The sequence below is a fragment of the Perca flavescens genome, chromosome 8 (genome assembly GCF_004354835.1).
Source record: "Perca flavescens isolate YP-PL-M2 chromosome 8, PFLA_1.0, whole genome shotgun sequence".
NCBI classification, from domain to species: Eukaryota; Metazoa; Chordata; class Actinopteri; order Perciformes; family Percidae; genus Perca; species Perca flavescens.
The window spans coordinates 11809539-11825588 of NC_041338.1; the positions used below are offsets into that span (position 1 = coordinate 11809539).

General features: G+C 40.4%; 1 protein-coding gene across 1 annotated transcript in view; it reads right to left on the bottom strand.

Moving 5' to 3' along the window:
• Positions 1-9372: 9372 nt before the first annotated feature.
• Positions 9373-16050, bottom strand: part of tmtc2b (transmembrane O-mannosyltransferase targeting cadherins 2b) — a 124564-nt gene continuing 117886 nt past the window's right edge. The window contains exon 12 of the mRNA XM_028586273.1: positions 9373-11739. Coding sequence (XP_028442074.1) covers positions 11560-11739 — 180 coding nt within the window. The 3' untranslated portion in view covers positions 9373-11559. The remainder of the gene's footprint in view (positions 11740-16050) is intronic.

A 16050-nucleotide genomic window follows, 5' to 3' on the forward strand; every position in this document is an offset into this window, starting at 1 on the left:
CTGCATGATGGATGGTGGCAGTGGCTGAGTGGGACAGGTTGCCTGCTCTAATGGGTCTCTGAGGAACTTAATCAGCCATTCCCGCAGTGCAAGGATAAATTACAAGCTGGACAAGTGTGCTGCAGGGGGTGGTCCACCCAAGAAAGAGCCGACTGATGGCCCTCAAAATATAGCAAAAAGATCCCTTTAGCAAGATAATGAGCCTCATTGTGAGCGATGTCTGACAAACTGAGACACTGTTGAAATACATCTGTGTGTGTGAACCAATCTGTGTGCATTTATAAGGCATCTAAATCTGTGGTGAAGGATAGCGTAGGTGTGTCGGTTCTTGTTCGAACCACATACTTAGGTTCTAGACAGCTTGCACAGCAAATATGTGAGGAGCTCCGCTGCAGTATGCTCATGTTCAGTGGAAACTGGCATGTATATAGTATATAGCAGTATAAGTTGAGAAACTGAAAAAACAAGATACACGGTGTACTTTAAAGTTGAAATAGAGTCAATACTAGAGGATACTGTATAGATATTACATACTTTACAAGTAAAATAAACAACCAAAAAAAACAATGTTGTAAAAATGTCAAACTCAAGCTGTGTTCAAGAAATCACAGAAGCTCCTGGAGAAAAACTGCAAATTGCAATCTATCTGTAAACAGTAATTATTGTAAATACAAACACTCGGGATGACAGTTTTTGGTTTAATTTGCTGTTGGCTATCAATATATGGTAGTATTTCCCTGCGGTTTAAGTGTTTTGATACTTTCACAGTATTATAATGCACCTCGACTTGCTTTAAAATTAATAAAAAAAACATGGAACTCTCATTTTTTACAACATGGGACCTTTAATGTTGATGTGCTCTCCAGTCCTCCACCAGCCTAGACATCAGGTTGAATGAGGAGATCATTTCCAAATAAGATTTAATAAAGAAAGCTTTTCTGCAAATTCTAGACTTTATTATTTATTATTCATTCTTCCTTCATGTTGGCTTCTCCTGATCGAAACTGATGGTCATTGTGCTTATTTTGTAATGGTTGGTCTCTGATCCATCAGGGCTAGAAGTTTATATAGATTGTGTAACTGAGAGATGAAAGATGAGCAGAGCAGTGCAGTCTGTGTTTTTGGGGTGGGGGGTCACTGTATACTCCATGAAAATGGCCACAGCGCCGGACAGATGGGAAACCTGCCCAGATTCAGAGGCTCTGCAGTTGCGTCATAAATCTCCTGGCAAATGGTGCCATAATGGAGGTTCTGATGAAAAATTAGCTGTTTCCAAAAAAAAGTCTGACAAGCAGATTAGTTGGGGACACTGATGCGATTCTGATGTTCCTCTACCGCAGCCTGAATTATACATTATGTCCCTACCATTACTTTCCACTGCAGTATTTCAATGGCTGTTTCCAGTCACGTCTCTATGTAATCCTATGGTGCTGACACACTTCCCTCACCCTTGGACCACACCATTTTAGACTTTGTATTTATCTTTATCTTTTTGTAAGTAAGAAACAAATCTACATTCAGATTGGATGGGAGTGTGAAGACCTTAGAAAGCCCCCAAATCACTGCAATGAAACGTGATGGTCGAGACTCTGGCAGACCAGCTGAAGTAAGTTCCTGACAAAACAGGGGAAGTGGGTCCCAACCCCCACATTGGGATATATTTGATATGTGATGAAATCTGATTATTTCCCTGTCAAATCAGCTTACTACACATGTCAAAGTCCTTTGATGAAACCAAGCTGTACATTTAGATATGCAATCTGTTCACCAGCATTGTGGCTCATCCAGTTGAGGACCTCCGTTATGGCTGTCAGTCTGTGTTAAATCACTTGGAATCACCTCTCCTTAGGTCAAATTAATAATTCTTCTCTATCGTTCTTTTGCATGACATTGATCTTCTGGCAGGTGCAAGTACTGCCCAAAAGAGCTCTGAGCCCACAATGGATCGCACAAAACTCACCTATAAATAGTGTCCCATCGAGTCCTTCACCCCTAAGCATGCGTGCTGTTCATGTGATGGTCTGAGCGGAAATCCAGCTGTCTGGAGAGGAGCCTGTTGTTTTGACAGTATGCTGCTGGATCTCCACATCTTGTCTCTGTCTCTGGAACTAATCAATCCTGACGCAGTGATACGCACAGGCCGCACCTGCGTCCTCTCCGGCTACTACACACACACACATATGGCATGTGCACACACCCATGCACGTAATTCTACACACACATCTGTGTTCCAGCGCGGAGAACACTGCAGTATTGCTTCTTCACATCGGTGAGGTGCAGAAGGAAGACAAAGTACATTCTGTCCTTGTAGACGTAAAAAGTTTGAGAGCCATTTCCTGAGATGTGTAAGTCCCAGCTGCCTGAAAAAAAAACCAGACAAAACGGTGTGTTCAGAGGGTCTCAAGGGTTTGGCTGTTAATATCGCTCTGTAAATCCTCAAGGGTGGCCATTTTGAGGAGAAGGGGATCTGGGTTGTGTCTCGGACTCCTTTTTTCATGCTAACATTGTACACCTGGACAAGCACACATGACCGCCTATACAAGATCACACACATACACACGACTGTGGTAGCTGGTACGTGGAAATAAAGTCCAAACTGGGAAATAGAAATAGAACAAATATTAGTCACAGCCCATACTGGGTTTTAGAGGATTCCTACATGTCTGTACTGACATTTGGGTGAGGACTGGCACTAAACCGCTAAATTTGAGTTCTGGGAATCATAATGCATCAGCAACTTCAGTTTCAAACCAAACACAATCTACTCTTGTCAGTAGGCTGGTGTGAAGGATACAAATCAAATATAGAGTGAGGTAGTGTTGAAGAGAAGATTTATGGCATGGATGACAGGGAACCACCCAATGTGTTCATTTCCTGTGCTGTGCCAGAGCTTTCTCTCTCTCTCGCCACACACACACACGCACGCGCACACGCACGCACGCACGCACGCACGCACGCACGCACGCACGCACGCACGCACACTAATTTCAATGATCATATCAAAAACTCATTCCAGTCAGTGTTGTTACACTGCATATATGTACATCAAGTCAGGAAAGCAACGTTTTTAACAGTGTCATTTTGATGAATGTGTTGTCATTTTACTGGACTAAACTTAATGTGGCTAGGATTCATGAGCAGGGGTTTGGACTGTGTTAACCTTTTACAGTTTTTTTCAATTGCTTAAGCACAATTTTCAAAACACTACACACAATCGGCACAACCACACACCCAATTAGCAGAACACCTCAGACCCTTTGCAAAATGAAACACTCTTGCAAAAACTATACACTAATTTATAAAAACCACATTTTGTTACCATATGAAACACACACGTTTCATTTGACTTAATTATGTTTGAACCAGATACACACTGCTGTTGCTAACCTAAAACACTTTTAGCAATTCTACTTCTCAGTGATTAGAGTACTGTAAATGAAATACACAGAGAAAAAAAAAATTTAAATAAAAAAATGACCTGAAAAAGTACAGAAAATACTAGACATTATCTCTTCGCCTAGCTGGATCTGACCAAAGAATTTTATCAGAATCACAGGCGATATCCTCATTGGCAAGACAACCATCTTGTCGAATCCATCCTTGCACAGCTGCGGCGTCGACTTGGTCACAGGGTGGCGTCCTCCATGACCTGAATGATGGGTACCTGAGCCTGGGGCCGGAGATCGTAAACCCTCGCGTGAATAAGGGCCACCTTCCTCCTTGTCGTTCTCGACCCTCAAATGTCACAGGGAGGGGTATCAAAAGTGCTGATATGGTGCATACAATAAGCAGCTGATTACTGTAACTGTAGACAGATTTTCTTTTACCTGTTTCCTTGTTGAAATGTCCTTATGACAGATGCCACTGTATATCTACTAAGATTTGGCTGACTCTTAGTCCAGCCTCCCTCAGTGTCAATCCGTGGCTTGCAACATGGTCCACTAGTGTTGCGCGACTTTCCTTTGATAAATTTGGTCCTCTTCTTCTTTGAGCATATTCTCCGGCTTCAGGTCTTCCTCTACCTCCACCTCGGCCTCTACCTCTGGCTGGGCCTCTTCCTCTTCGTCTACCTCCTTCTCCTCCTCAGTGGATTCCCCCTCTCACTCTATCTTCTTCTTCTGACTCCTTCCATTTTGGTTGAAGGCAGGTGAACTTACCTGCTGCATTTTATAAAATGCTTAAACCTGATTGGTGTGTCTACAATTTAGCAATCATGTGTTTTCATACCTGGTGGCTGTGTTTAACCAATTGGTTCATGGGTGTGTTCATTTGAAAGCCTTTGCTTTGATATTGCAAGGAAATGACATCATGATAAATTTCTGTGTCAAATGCATACAAGTGTGTTTAGTGTTTTGCAAATCACTGTGTGTGATGCTTTGCAAAAAGTGTGAAGCTGACAATGTGCTTACAGTTGTGCAAATCTAGGCCAGTGTTTTGCTCCTTGAGTGTAAGGTTTTGCTAATTGTGGGAATGTTTTAATTTTAGTGTGTAAGCAATTGTAAAAAACTGTATTACAACAACTCTTTACTGCTATAATGTATGCATATATCCGTATACAATTAAGTTTCCCAAAGTATGTGAGGAGAATATAAATTTCATGTGTTGCCACATTTTACTGCTGTGGGATTTAATGTGGCACAGGGAGAGGGAAAATCAACATAACTTTTATGTATCTGTTCATGGAATCATGGAACTTAAAGGAATACGCCACCGTTTGTTGAAATAGGGTTATTCACCTTCTCCTCTATATTTATATAGGTGGACAAATGTATTTTTGTCTCACTGTATGCATTGTCTTAGTCCGGCGGCGGCGCCACTAGCTTAGCTTAGCATAATGAATGGAATCCTTTGGCGCCGGACTAAGACAATGCATGCACTGAGACAAAAATGCGTTTGCCCACCATATAAATATAGAGGAGACGGTGAATAACCTTATTTCAACAAACGGTGGCGTATTCCTTTAAACGTTGCACAGCACCTAAGGTAACACACTGTCCCATCATTGGTCATATTCTGTCATGTTGATTGGGTTGGTCACTTTCCACAATGTAAAATGAGGCAAATTCACAAATAAACAAGACAGACTTCTATGAAGCTCTAGTTACAGTTTTTTTTTACAATTGCTTACACACTAAAATTAAAACTTTCCCACAATTAGCAAAACCTTACACTCAAGATAGATTTGAAGAAGAGGACCAAATTTATCAAATGAAACAGATAAAAGAAAATCTGTCTACAGTTACAGTAATCAGCTGCTCATTGTATGCACCATATCAGCACTTTTGATACCCATCCCTGTGACATTTGAGGGTCGAGAACGACAAGGAGGAAGGTGGCCCTTATTCACGCGAGGGTTTACGATCTCCGGCCCCAGGCTCAGGTACCCCTCATTCAGGTCATGGACGACGCCTGTGACCAAGTCGACGCCGCAGCTTTGCAAGGATGGATTTGACATTCAAGACGGTTGTCTTGCCAATGAGGATATCGCCTGTGATGTTGATGAAGTTCTCTGGCCAGATCCAGCTAGGCGAAGAGATAATGTCTAGTATTTTCTCAGATATTTTTTTTTTTAGTTTGTCGGTTTTTTCTGTGATTGTAGACTGTACTGGATACAATATTTTAGGTTTGTCTGTTGTTTGTGGAGCTAACCGTGTTATGCACACTACTGTAGTAGCATGAAAACTGGGACATGTTTTGTCGTGATTCTCCATGTTGACATGTTGACTGATTTGGGTATATGGAGAGAAATAAATTATATTTTCCTCATCTGCAGCATTGGTCTTGTGAAGTGTTTGGTGTACTCATTGTATATTTTCACTTTCTCTGTGTACTTTATTTACAGTACTCTAATCACTGAGAAGTAGAATTGCTAAAAGTGTTTTAGGTTAGCACCAGTAGTGTGTATCTGGATCAAACATAATTAAGTCAAATGAAACGTGTGTGTTTCATATGGTAACAAAATGTGGTTTTTATAAATTAGTCTACAGTTTTTGCAAGAGTGTTTCATTTTGCAAAGGGTCTGAGTTGTTCTGCTAATTTGGTGTGTGGTTGTGCTAAGTGTGTGTAGTGTTTTGAAAAAGACTGTACCTGTTTAAAAAATTGCAAAAAAACTGTAATGCAGTGGTGCTTTAAGTTAAATGCTAACTTTAGCATGCTAACATGCTCACAATGACAAAGCTATGCTAATGCTAAGCAGTTACAATGTTTACCACATTCAAGGTTGAGCATGTTAGCATGCTAGCACTTGCTAAATAGCATAAATTACTTGTCCCTGTAATGTTATTGCTTTCATTCACAACAAAGCCATGTCCTTTTCCCTGAAATGCTACTACGTCTTGAGGTGGGAAATTGGTAGTACAGATTTCTCTAAATATCAGGAAATGTTCCTAAACATTTCAGTGATACACTGAATGTGTGAAATGGGCTCATGATTCATTCTCTGGGCACAATAGATACCTGTAGCAAATGTTATAATGGCCATCCATCCAATAGCTGTTGAGATCAATCTGAAACAAAGTTGTGGACAGATCTGCTTTTAACCTAACCTAATTTGCTGAATTAGCCACTGTGTGTTGAGGTCAGGGCATGAAAATGATCTGACTAAATCCATAAAGAAAATATAAAAATTACTTCACATTACATCTTATTTTGATAGTGGTATGAGAGGCTTACCCAACAACGACCACATGTGGGTTTTTCTTACTCAATAAAATATTGTATGGCTTACATCACAATGTATTGACCTACAATATACTGAGAAACCTGACACAAGCATACCTTGTGAAGATCGCCATGTTCTAATGAGCACTCTGTATTTAAAAGACGTAGCATCTGTTACACTGGGCTACAGATACTGCATAGCAACATAAAACTAACGAAAGACAATTTCCTTTCTGCACATCATAACACTTAATAATTTTTTGGGGCATTTTCAGCCTTTATTTTTGACAGGACAGCTGAAGAAATAAAAGTGGAGATAGAGGGAGAACGACACGCAGCACAGGGCCGCAGGTCGGAGTCAAACCCGGGGCCGCTGCATCAAGGAGTGAACCTCTATATATGGGCGCCCGCTCTACCAACTGAGCTATCCATGCGCCCAAAGCAGAGTATCATCTTAATGCTTCTTTTATCAAGTAATAACAGCGGATATTGGGTCCAGAGGAGAAGACTTTTCAACATCACGCACAGCCGTCCACTTTACAGAAGCTGCGAAGTGCTGTGAGCGCCCGGCTTAGGCACTTCAAAGTGTTGATAGTTCATCAGCACATACCACAGAATATTTGCTTGATAACCGCAGGCAGATTTGTCAGATCAGAGCATGATAAAGCAAATTCCTTTATCCAAGCTTGAACTCTTTTAGATGCAAGAGGCAGTGGACATAATTTAGGGTTTATCAAATACCATGAGAGAAATGTGAATATTTTGATATAGGAACAGGAAATCAAGTTGCACGAGATGTGGCTGTCTCCAGGGCAAGAACATATTTTTGTGTCTCTAAAGAAATGTAACCTGCACAATGAAATATAAACTCAAATCAGTACAATATCTCTTAGGGTATGAGGGTATACGTCCCTTCACATCAGTTTGTAATTCTTGAGATGATTTAATTCACAGGCTGCACATAATGATGGTGTCAATGGGAAAGGACCATTGTGTGTACATTTTTTTCTTTTGAGCTGCTGTAGCACAGGAATATCCCCAGTGTGGGATTAATAAAGTATTTTATCTTATCTTGATTTATCGCTACCACTCTAATAAACTGTGCAGTACTAATACAAAATTACAAAATGATATGCTGATGATAAGTGTTGAGAGGTTTGAAGGCAAATGAGGACAAACCAGAGCCCTAAAACATCAGTGTTTGTTTAAAGGCCACAGACACTGGAATTCAAATAAACTCATAAGCTCAACATGTATATGCTTAATTCAATTTAGGACAGTTCACATGAGTGTTATAGCTCCAATTACATATTACAGCTAGACTTGTGCAGAGACAATTTGAACAGTATGTGGTGTGGGTGCATGGACCAAATTATGACCATTTACTGTATTTTAAAAATACCATGTCTGTGAAACTGCTTAAACTTTCAACAAGACTAACACCCCTCCATATTTCACCTGTACCCACACGTGAGCCTTGTGCTACTAGAGGAAAAGTTAGGGGATCACCAAAGCCATGGTATATCGTCTGGAAACCATGAATGCCTACAAAGGTTTGTGCCAATCCATATCGTAGATATTTCACAGGTTAAGTGAAGACTTTAACTTGCTGGTGGCACTAGAGGAAAAGTCAGGGAATCACTAAAGTTCTTGTAATTTATCCTCTGGGGACCACAAATGTCCGTACTAAGTTTTATAGAAATCCTCCAATAGCTGCTGAGATATTACAGTCTGGACCAAGGTAGTGGAGCGAACGACATCGCTATCCCTTGAGCCATGCAATGCTTTTAAAACAGGGCAACGACTTTTTGTCTGTGAACTGGCTCGCAAAACTTAAACGGCACCCTCTGCCACTGCTGCAACTATCATGTGCAATGTCGTATAATTTCAAAGTCAGCGGTCTATTCAACAACATATGGGAAGAAACCCAAATGCCTCCCGAGTTCTACAGCTAGAAATGAAAGCCCATTGCCTTCGTAGCGTGACTCAGCAAACCCAACAAACCAGCAAGCTTTACTATTTCATTATTTGTCAAGATAAGTGAGGCGCACCTGTGTTATGAGAAGAAGATTCAAACTGGACCAGACTGCGCAGGCATCCTCTGAGCATTCCAGTCCAATAAGGAAAGCTGGGCACCATGGTGAGCTCCGATCATGGGAGCAGACCTTCCATGGAGACATGTGAGAAACATCACAAGGCAGGCTGCTTCGTTCTCAGGAAAGGGCCTTCTGCTTGTCAGCGGGGACTGAATTGTGGAGGCGGTTGTAACTGAAACACACCAGGCACATGTAGACACTGTGCTACCCTTACCATATGGGATTATTTACATGTCTTCTTTGTTGTTCAAAGATGAAAGCAGAGGAGATCCATTTGAGTTGATTTTATGACACATTCTAGCAAATTTGCAGGGGCGGGGGGAACTTTAAATGCTCTGTAAAACCTGTTCCACAGCATGCAAGACCACCCCATTAAGTCTGCTCTCCCACATGAATATAAAGGAAATCGGACTTAGGACTGTAGACGTTGCTACAGAGTGTGAAGGGAATGTGTTTTTGAATGGCGAAGAATGTTAAAAATCCATATGAAATCCATAAATTAGTCTGAAATGTAACCTAGTGTACATCTGTTTAAAAAAAAAAAAAAAAAAAAAATGTTGGCACAGGAACCAAAACAAAAGCAGAACACCATAAATTTATTGTGGAAAAAGCAACATTGGGAAGAAAAAAAAATGAAAAAAAAAGGTCTATTCTGGCACATTGTTCATCGTTATATTACAAAAAGGAGAAAAAGGCTACAAATCTCGATAATTCATACAAATACGACAACGTTCAAAAATAAATCTTTAATTTAGTAAAACGCTCTGTGAACAAGTTTCTGCAATAACCCACAGCTTGAGATCCCTGAGCAGAGACACAGAGTGAAAACTTTTTTTTCTTTTTTTTTTTTACATCTTCACTCGAGCAATAACAATAATCTGTTTCTTCATGAACACTTTGTATACACAGGAGAACTTAGCGAGCGCTTTACGGGCTGTGTCAGGTGAATTGTGATTATCTTACTGAACGTATCACTAGTGACCATCACAGTCAAAAACAGAACAGTGTTAAAAACATTGTGACTGCAACAAGTGACATACTGTATCTATTCAACGTTTTTATCCTCCATTGTAGGTGCTTACCAATAATGAGCCACTCAACTGCATTTGGAGATTTTTTTCTCAGCAATGACCACAAACACATCACATTCCTTCATTTTACAAGTAAAAACACAGTGCCAGCTGGTTCTGTTGCTAAGGTAACACAAAGCAATAACTTACGATGTATAAACTAAGGACACAGGTAGTCCAGGAGGTTTGTGGCCAATAACAAACAAACGATCACAAATACTGTACATATTCTTACTTCCCGCAAGGTGCCGTTTCACTTACTGTATGCGGACAACAACAAAAACAAAAACACATAGATGTTAATTACTCCGAATATATACAAAATGAGTTTTGACAATATGGGAAATATTTCATGTAACAAACCAAACTCGCTCAGTATCTGAGCTTCCACTTTAAGTCTGGCTATTTTTTTGCTGCAAGATTTTCTGTATACTATACACTACATAGGTATATATTAGGATTCATTTATACAAAACACAATGAAATTAGTTTTATTCCAACAAAAACATAGGCATTAAAACATTTCCCTCAGACGATGTCCGTGCAATTGTTCTGTGATGAAATGTCGTGCATCGGCATAGCTTTAGTATTTGGTTAGAAGAACTCTTTCATCGGTTTCAGCTCCGCACACTTGTTTCGTAAAAGCTTCAGGCGTGTGGGGAAACGTGCACCCAAAAACTACTGTACCTGCTATCTTGTTATTTCCGTTCATAGCTTCTTACTGTTTGCCAACAAACAAGTTTGTAAGCAACCATGGAGACTTGGCTTCCTTGCCAGTGCAGAATAAAAAAGCAGTAGTGGTATAAATGCCACCTGTATGCTACTGTACACTGCTAGAGAAGATTCCTACCTTTTATTATAAAAGGCATTACAAAGTCTCACTTTCTTTGCTTTTCAGTTATTTTTGTCAAAACATACTATATTTGACAAAGTCCAGCCTTTGTGGAGCTTTTAGAGGCTATTGTGCTGTTATGGCTACCAAATTAAATTCCCCTTTTCAAGTTTTCACCAAATATCAGGACTGTCACAAATGCTTGTTTGCAGTGATGATGCTAATTTTTCATATCTTCATGATGTGATCATGTGTGTAATCTTATGTGTGTGACCCATTGAGGACGTTTTTTTTTGTGATTTTAACTTAATTTGGTGATTTTGGATGGCATCCAGTTCTTCATATTGCCTTTTTTTTGTCATTATCAAGATGGAACATCAGATCAAACCAAGAACTTTAATAAACGATGATGGAAAATACCCTCAGTGCAATGCTCTGAGATTCTTTTCTCTCTTCATCTCACACTGCTTGGGGACAAATTTCACCCCTTTCAACTGCAATTGCTTATTTAAAAAAATAAAATAAAAAAAATAATTCATCACAAATGCTGAAGGATGTACCTATGGTCTCACTTCAAGTTCAAGTGCTCTAGTTATAAAAGAAATAAAAAGAAAACAAACAAACATGTGGTTCCTGTGAGAGTTCTAAAGAGTCCAAATACCACGCAGCGCCTGCCAAACAGTGAGCAATGCTTCTCAGAAAGCTGCTGGCCTGGGGTGTATGCAGAGCTCAGGCAGTTATTAGGAGGGCTGTGCGGCACAGTCATGGCCTCTCTGAGCAAACATCCTCCCTGAGTTTCTCCCAACCTTCCTGGATGAGAAGAGAAAAAGAGGAGCGTGTATGCCGTCCTTTTCCCCCAGGTCTGGCGTACAGATGGCAGGTATAGGTGGGCAGGGTGGGCTCAGGGGCTGCTGGTCCTCAGGCCCTGTTTCTCCATTATGTTCCACAGCTTACGCAAGTTGGACTGGGTGATGGTGTCATCCGGTTTCAGTTGAAGTGCTCGGAGGTAATTGGCTTCAGCTTCTTGCAGCTTCCCGTTGAGGTGGAGGATGGCCCCCAGGTTCATCAAGGCGGCAGGATACTGAAACCCCAAAAAAATAAAAAAATAAAAAAAGAGTCTTAGTCATTTTAGGACAAGATTAGTTTCATAAGTACACCTCAGGGTAGCTTAAAAGTTTGTGCCAAAGATACACTGTCTTTTCTATTCAAGAATAGCAACACAGGACTGATACCCTGTTATTGAGACATAGGTGCAGTTCCTATAAACACAGGGAGTCTGCTGTGAAGACATAGGAAGAGTGAGCTGACTGTTATTTACTCACCACTAATGGTCTGTTTAGAGAATTGATTTGATGAAAAATTCAGATTTTACAACATCAGAGGCCATGAGTGGTTACCATGATTAATGCAAATGGGATCTAACTATTCACACTTTGAGGGTATACATAATTTAACAGGGAATTGAATTTGACCAGAAATGACATCACTGAGCCACAGCCAATGAATTGTTGACAGGCAAACTTTGAACAGATGCTATTTCTGAAAGTCGGAGCTTTAAAACACTTTAAAATATGAATCTTATTACAAAACCAAGGAAAGATGTCATAGTTTGATGAGGACGCAAATTTAAAGAATAAACGGTTATTTCGCCCTTTTAAATAAAAGAAACTATGGTCATCTTGTGAAGCTATATAGCAGACCCTAAAACCTTATTGGTTCCTGTTTGTCAGATCACACAGACTGCGGTGCAGTGTTTGGAGTTTGGTAACCATGCTGCTTTGCGTGTCCCTGTGTCTTGTCTGTGGCCACAGATGTCAGAGGGAGCAACCACCACTTTGGAGTTGAGTCTAGATGAATGGAACTGTAAATTCCTGCTGGTGCCAGGGGGCAGTGCGACGGGGCGGGTGAGTCATGAGGACATAAGTACAGGAAAAGTGTCCAAGCTGCAATCACGGTGAAGACCGTGAAGTATCCAGGCCAAGGGAGGGAACACATCTGATCTCCATTTCAGTTAGACGTGTGGAAAAGATGTCTAATCTTGTAGCGAAGCTACTGTTTTACTGCTTGAGACTATTGTAATTTCTGTAATTGCTATTCCTAGGAAACAAGGAATGTTCCAATGAAGTAAAAATGATAAATCATGGGCTTTTACTGCAGTGTTTGTGACTTTTTCTTACAATATGGCCCCATACATCATTGTCACATTGAATGGCACATGATTATGGCATCTTGGCATTTACTGATGTGCTGTACCACAAAATTGTGCCGCAATTTCTTTCTCACGGCCTATTAACTAATCAACAGTAATTCCCAGAGCAACACTCTTGCATGAGAGGCTTTTTCTATAAATGTTATGAGAAATCTGTGGAATGTTATGACAAATGTGAACCATTCCCAACAACAGCAGTGCTGCACAAAAACAGTTAGAGCTTACTATCAAGACTATATACTATATAGCCATGCTAGTGGCTCTTTGAGGCTGTGCTTTGAGCTAAATGGTAACATCACAACGGCTGGGTACCGAATTCAGTACTCTTTAGGTATCGAGAATCGAAAAATGCCTCGTCTTTCAACGCCTAATTTCTAAGTAAATTTCATCAGCGTCAGCGAGCCAATAAGCTCGCAGTATGATTCTACCAAGATCTGATAATGCTATTTCTGCCGTAATGTTGTTATTTCATTTTGTTTCATGAAATTGGTATTGAAAAAAAAGTAGCGTTTTTAGGAACCGATAATGAAGTCACGGTATTGGTATGGGTACTGGTAGTGAAACATTTTGAACGATACCCAGCCCTACCTATCTGCGTCACCGAGCTCAAAGAGGAAGTGAAACAGGGGGACGGGGGTCAGTCTGAGGACATGTGATGGCCCAAACAGGCTGCATGAGAGGATCAGCGTTTCCTAAGCTAATTGACGTTTCTCCCCATCAAGTTACGTTATTGTTACGTTTGTGTCTTTAATTGTTTAACACATGAACTGTCAAGCGAGTGACAACGTGGGAAGTTGCACTGTTTGACGCAGGAAGAGGAGCGGAATGGCCAGCGGCTTAAGCGTGTCAGCCGCAGAGCAACGAAGGACGGCTCCCGGAGTCGGAAATCCAGCTAAGTCCAAATCCTTTAACTTCAGTCTGGTGGTCTAGCGTTAGCTAGTCTCGCATTGTCAGACCTTCCTCCACAGCATTGCGGAAGAGGGTCTGTCTAGTCCACACAACATTCCAATATGGGATAGCAGAAAAGTGCTCTGGTTTTTTGGCATTTCTTCAAACCAATCACAATGGTCTTGGGGCAGTGCTAAGCGCCAGACGGAGCAACGGTGCCTCTGCCAAAATAGCCCCAGGAAGGAACTTGTTTTGGTGGAACATGTATACGTTCAAAAGTTGTTTTAGTTGTGTAACAGAAAACTCAGATTGGACAGATAGTCTAGCTAGCTGTCTGGATTTACCCTGCAGAGATCTGAGGGAGCAGTTAACCACAGTCATCATAAATCGACCGAGTTTAGTATTAATTCCAAGACAAAGAAAGCAGTATCAGACGGACATCCGGCCGGAAATTAGGGACATCCGGCAGAATTTCCAGTGGCCCCTGAACAATCCCGGAAATGAAACATTGTCAGTACAGACTAAGCGTTAGCTTCTGTAATTTTTAAATGTGCGAGCACAACCAAGCTTTGTTGTTAAAACCTAGACAAAACGACAGTGAGTGGTCCCAGTTGTGAGAAACGTTAACATGCTGCAGCAGGTTATGTTTACCATATAAGTTTAACGTGTTAGCATGCTAATATTTGCTAATTAGCACAACACAGAGTGCCGCTGAGGATGTCATTAGTTGTGCAGGCATTCCGTCGTAAATAAAAGTTGGACAGCACTGCAGATTAAGTGAAGGGATCACCAAAGTTATTACAATTCAGGGTTTGACATTAAGCTTTTTCAGTAATAAAATGTATTAATGTGCAAAACCTACAATTAACAGGTAGCAATTACATGGGACGATTATTACATATTCCTTCAATTACTGGAAGAACAGTTGCTTCGGGGCCTCAATTAAAAATATGATACACTACAAAAAGACTGGAATGAAAATCCTGTTTTTGAACCAAAAGGAAATGCATTCCTGAGGACAAACAATGACCTTTGGACCCTAAACACTTCCCATACAGTACGTATCTTATATTAGGCAACTGAGAATACCTTACCATATAGGTTACCAAACACAGACAGTCTTAGATAGTCTGGCCATTTATCTTGCTTTTTCCACACCGTAGGTTGTGTGTGAACTGCCCTCCTTTGCTAGTCCGTTCCACTTTTTTCTCACAAAACTCTCAAAACATCTCTCTGTTTTTCCTGTGTCAAGCTTGGATGAGTGATGCTCCATGCATGAGAATTTCAATGGGAACAATATGTCCAATAGTGCTGCTTTTCTCATAGGGAGAGTTAAATTGATAAATAAATCAAAGAGACTCTGGAATAATCCTGTTGTCCGTTAGAGTGGAGCCACTATTCGCCTCCACACATAAAACATGCTACAGATGCCTTGGCCAAAGTAAAGGCTAGCATGACCAACACTTCTAGTGTTGCTTACTGACCCTAAATGTTCAGCATTAAAGTTACTAGATACCAGTGCACTATGTTCGCGCTTATTGTGCAATTACATGAAGCCCATAGCAAAACACAATTTTCTCTCTGTGTTTCCATTATTGTTCAGGAGCAGCCAGAGTTCTTGACTTTAATGGTTGGGGTAATTCTGAGGCTGTTTGCACAATAAATTACCTTCTGTTTGACCCACCATTTAAAGGTCAAACCACAAAATAACGCTTTGGGATCCATTTGCAAGTTTGGGGATTTTTATTACTCTGGATAATGCTGGCCAAAATATATAACTGTTTATACATATGGACATAGTTGAAAGTGACAGAGAAAGGGCCACACACAAATACTGTAGCCGCAAGGTGACAAGAAGGTATATATTGACAAATCTGTGTTAAGGCCATTTTGTGGAGTTGGTAAGCATCTGATATTAAGTGAATTGCAATTATCCCTTAGCCTCAGTCAAGGGTGTAGGTGTGGTTTCAGAAGTGTGTGTGATTTAATTGGTTATCATCCTCTCCATAATTTAGTATACCAAAACATTTCCACATAGAAATTCCCAATAATCACCTATACTTTTAAGGATTGCTTCTTTGGATAAATGTTATTACGTTATACTCAATAAATAATGTTTTACTTAAATATTTACTACAAAGAGCCAGCGTCATTTACTGCATTATATTTGATTATTACTTCTAGGAATTCTTAGAATTATCTGTAAAGACAAACGGCTCAATTGTTTATTTTTTTTTTATCCAAAATGCAGAGGAGTTAGGGGACCTTTTTCAGCCCTGACTGTTCAGTCTTTCT